A 4,461-nucleotide genomic window follows, 5' to 3' on the forward strand; every position below is an offset into this window, starting at 1 on the left:
CATTCCTGGAGCGTGATGTCATCAGCTTGGCATGGCCCGGTGGCCTGCACTCCAGCGAGGTGGCTGAACTCTGACCAGCCGAGAGAAAACCCCCCTCTCCACTCCCCCACAGCTCCCCGCTCCCTCAGCCCACCCCACCCTTCCCACATTCCAGTCTTTCACTGTCGCCCCAGGCAACTCAACTCGGCTGCCCAAGACCAAGCCCCTCCAAGGAGAGGCCGGAGGGCTGGGAGGGAGTCCAGGCTGGGCAAGCAGGAAGGCAGAAGAAAGAGGGAGAAATAGAGCGGAGGGAAGAGGCTCAGCAGAGGGAGGGCTGACCTCAGCAAGGGGCGCCAACATGGGGGCGGGCAGAGGAGAGCCAGGTAGAGCACAGAGAAGGGAAGCAAGAGAGGAGGTGGGGGCCAGACCAGCAAATGGAGAGGCACAAGCCCTGCTTTCCCTAGCCACTTGTGAGTGTGTATGTGCGGGGAGTGCTTGAGGCCTCAGGCCCTGGTCCAGAAGGTCTGGGGGCTGCACTCACCACAGGAGCAGCAGACAAAGCACTGGGTATGGTAGAGGCTGTCCAGGGCCTGGCAGGCGTTGCTCTGCCCATAGATGCCTTTGTTGCACTTGATACAGGTGCCTGAGAGGAGAGAAGAGGTTGTCAGCATCATGGCACACTCCCCCAGCTCAAAACCAGGGATTCCTCATCTTTCCTGATGGCAAAGGACCACCAGTCACAGCCTCCTTCTGACGGGCTCCTTTTTGGGAAGAGAGAGTTAATGGGATGCAGCAAGGTTTTGGCTGGGCAGACTTATTCTTGTTTACTGATTAATCAACAGACATTTTCTGAACATCTATTTAGTGCCTCGCAACAATACTGTGCCCAATACTGTGGAAAATTGGAGAAACTCAAAGATATGGTCCCTGGACTTCAGATGCTTGGTTTCTGTTGGGGAGAAAAGACTAATCAGGCAAGATATGATCCCCGTTGCACTGTGTGGGGCAGTCAGAGATGTGAGTCCGTAAGGGCCCAGCAGCAGACTGGAAAAAAACTTCCTAGTGAAAGCACGCCAGGCCCAGAAAGCCTCTCCAGGACCTCGGCTTCTCCATCTGTCAAATGAACTGCCATTCAGCTACAGAATGCCTTCTGCTCTGTACCTCTAGGCTTCCAAAGATGGAAAGAAGAATCTGGCTCAGCAGAGGGCCCTGTGCAGAGGGGACCATGTGAGTGTGACTCCTCTGGGGAGGTGGCTGCTGAGAATGCAGGGTGTGTTCCAAGGATTGAGGGTTGCAGAGGAAGGGGGGGAAGGGTGGCAGAACCCCTAATGTCTCCCTGTCATCTTCTATCACAGGAGGAACGGAGCCAAACTGCTCTTCCCTGACATCTCCTCTAAAATACATAACACCTGGCTCTGGCACCCCCCTTTCCTGGGTGTGTTCTTCCCTCCTTCCACTCCCCAATTCCAGGCCCATGAGTGAGGGCTAGGGCCTGTCTTTGGGGAACAGATCCCAACGGGCCCGCCTCACCCTGCCCCACCTCTCCCCCTCGGCACACTGCCACACTCCTTGCCTGTTGGGGCCCATCCAGTCTTTGCCCAGGGGCTTGGGAGACCGTGCAGCAGCTGCAGCGACTGATGGGCCCAGGCCTGTCCTGCTCCCACCCTCTGGCAGCTGGGCAAGGCTGTAGCCAAGGAAGAGGGCCCCTACTAGGAGCAGGAGTAGGAGGGTATAGTCAGGCTGGGGGTTGTCATAGGAGGCAAACTGACCCCTAGGGAGAGAAGCAGCCCTCCCCCTCACCGGGGTCAAAATGAGGCTTCCTCAGGGGAGGGGAGCTCTGCCCCAAGATTGCCGTGCCAGGGCACCCTGTCAGAACCATTTCTTTGGGAAGCCTTGGACATTACAGGAAGACAAGAGCCAACTGCTCAGGCATGTCCACCTCACCTCCTCTAATCCAGCATATCCACTCCTAGGTTCTTCCTGCCATTTTACTGCACTCTCTCCCAGCTCCTTTCTTCCTTCTGGTTCTGATGGCTTAGCCGAGGAGACTTCTCTCCACCCATCAGCCACTTCTCCCCAGCCTCAAAAGGAAACTGCCCCCCAGGTGGGGGCCGGGTGGGGGGGAAATGGGGGAAGGCTGGAGTTGAACTAGCCTGCAGCCCTGCTACCTCTGAACCTCCTCCCCTACCTTCCTTCCCTGGCTGGGTTCCTCTCTCTATTTACATTTCTAGCCACAGTGTTCTAGAGCACGGGGTCTGGGGCAGGAACATGGACGGTGAGAAAGGTGAGAAGGTGCTGGGAACACTGAAGAGGCTCACAGACCTAGGAGCGGGCCCTCCACCTCTTTCTGTACTTCCTATCACAATCAGATTAGCATTATTTTATACAGTGAAGTGGTGCCTGTGGGTCTTGACTAAAAGATCGTTCAAGACACCAATATCCCGCCCCCCCCCCAATAGCCGAGACATATAATCAATTAACACTTCCTGAAGGTAACTGCGTCCGGGAGAGAGGCGGCGACCAGGTTTCTTTAGCAACAGGAAATAAGGGTCTACTTCGTGCCTGAATTCTGAGCAGGTTATGGCCAGAACTGAAGCCCGGGTTATTTCTGGCAGCTATACACTTTCGCCATCCATCCAGGGGTGATGTTGTCCCGGTGGTCAAGGCTTCTGCCCTGACTTCCGGAGGATGGGGAAAACAGAAGCTGACACCACCGGATCTCGGCTTAAATGCCCACCCACGCACGGAGCCAGCAGGACTGGGGCCAGACAGCAGCAGGGTCCCTGCTTTCCATCCCAGGGCTTTCTTCCTCCCCCCGGGCTCCTTTCCCCGACCACGGCCACAGCTCCGCGCGTGTTAGGAAGCAGCTCCCCCACCCACTGCACCCCACCTCAGCCCAGTGCCGCGCGGCCGGCCCCGCCCGCGGGCACCTGGAGCGCCTGGGCAGGAGCCGGCACGCACGCGGCCCACCCACCCCGCCCCCCCACTCGCGCATTCCCCGAATTCCTGCGGGCGGAGCCTGGGCCCGGCTGGGGGCGCGGCGCGCAGGAGCCTGCAGGGGCAACGCCGCCGAGGGGGGAGCAAGATGGGGGGATGCTCTCCCAGCCCCACTTGGTTCCCCTCAACAAGGCCTCCTACCGCGAAAAACCCAGGCTCTAAAGCTGAGGAACTGGGATTCACGAGATCATCAGGGGGGTTGAATTTAGCAGGAATAAGGTGCCCGTGGTCCATTCGAAACCCAGTGGGAAGGGGAAATTCCTCTTGCCTCTTTCCTAGCCCCGCGTCTCTGCCTCCGACTTCCCAGCGCCCGCCGTCGGGGCAGTGGGGAGCCGAATGCGCTGACGGGTCTCTTCCCGTCCCTAACCACTTCTCTCACTCACCAAAGTAGTCCTCTCTGGACTCCGGCTCCCGCATCCGGGCCCGGGCGGCCTCTGGAACGAACGCACCTGGCGGCTCCTCGAGACCTGACGGCTCAATCCCCGAGGGTTCTCCGCGGGCGCCGGCTTCTCGCCCACCTGTGCCCACCGTCAGGCGCAGCAACGCTGTTAGTTCATCTTGGTATCGGGCGCCCGCGGCGCAGTCCCCATAGCCAGTCACCGAGTGTCGTCCGGGTTGCGCCCCTCGTCTCTCCAAGGGCCCTGCCGCTCCCACTCCGGCCCCGGCTAGAGCTCCCGGGCTGCCCAGGGCTGGGGGATACGAGTGGCGGCTTTCCTGGCAGCCGAACCCCGCGGGCCGATGAGCGCACAGTCGGTCCAGGGCAGCGTGGAGCTCGGGGTAGGCGGACTGCACCCCTCCAGAGGAATAGCCCGCCGGAACCCCGGCCAGAGGTGGGCCAAACAGGCATGGCCCGGCGGGCAGGGGGCTGCCGTGGCGCTGGTCGTAGCCCATGCTGATGCCGCTGGTACGGTTGCTGCAGGGTCGGCTACCTCCGGCTCCACCAGCCCCCGCCCCATCCAGCAGCAGACTGCCCCGGGGGCTGGACGGCTTGCTCGCGTCGCTGGCTGAGCTACTGGCGAAACTGGAGCGGGGACTTAGGGCTGGGGCCGTCTCCAGCCGAAAGTCGGGGGGCAATGACTGAGGTAGAGGCAAGGCCCGGGTGGGAGGCGGCCCCCCGGGAAAGGAGCCTTCGTAGCGCGGCGCCTCAAAGGAGCCGCGATGGTTCCGCTCAGCGTCCAGGGGGCCTTGCTCCCGGGCTGGCTCCAACGGCTCATCCCCAGGTCCCCCAGTAGCTCTACGGGGCCCTGATTTCCTAGGTCCCCCCAACCCACTCAGGCGCCCCTTGCCCGGCCCGGGGGTCCCATCAGACCCAGACCTGCTAGATTCACCCTTTCTGCGGCCGAACTTGGCGCTGCCGGAGTCCGAGAGTCTTAACTTCTCCAGCAGGCGACTGGCTTTCTCCCCTAACCGCTCCATGCCCTCGGGCCTGGGGCCTCCAGCCCCCTCCCCGCCCGGCACCCTGCAGCGTCTCGGCGGCCGCTTCTC

General features: G+C 61.3%; 1 protein-coding gene across 1 annotated transcript in view; it reads right to left on the minus strand.

The window, feature by feature from the left end:
• Window positions 1-4,392, minus strand: part of AJUBA (ajuba LIM protein) — an 8,367-nt gene extending 3,975 nt beyond the window's left edge. The window contains exons 1-2 of the mRNA XM_007449536.1: window positions 3,360-4,392; window positions 521-622 (exon numbers count right to left, since the gene is read on the minus strand). Coding sequence (XP_007449598.1) covers window positions 521-622; window positions 3,360-4,392 — 1,135 coding nt within the window. The remainder of the gene's footprint in view (window positions 1-520; window positions 623-3,359) is intronic.
• Window positions 4,393-4,461: the final 69 nt, after the last annotated feature.

This window comes from Lipotes vexillifer, unplaced genomic scaffold (genome assembly GCF_000442215.2).
Source record: "Lipotes vexillifer unplaced genomic scaffold, Lipotes_vexillifer_v1.1 scaffold1093, whole genome shotgun sequence".
Classification (NCBI taxonomy): Eukaryota; Metazoa; Chordata; class Mammalia; order Artiodactyla; family Lipotidae; genus Lipotes; species Lipotes vexillifer.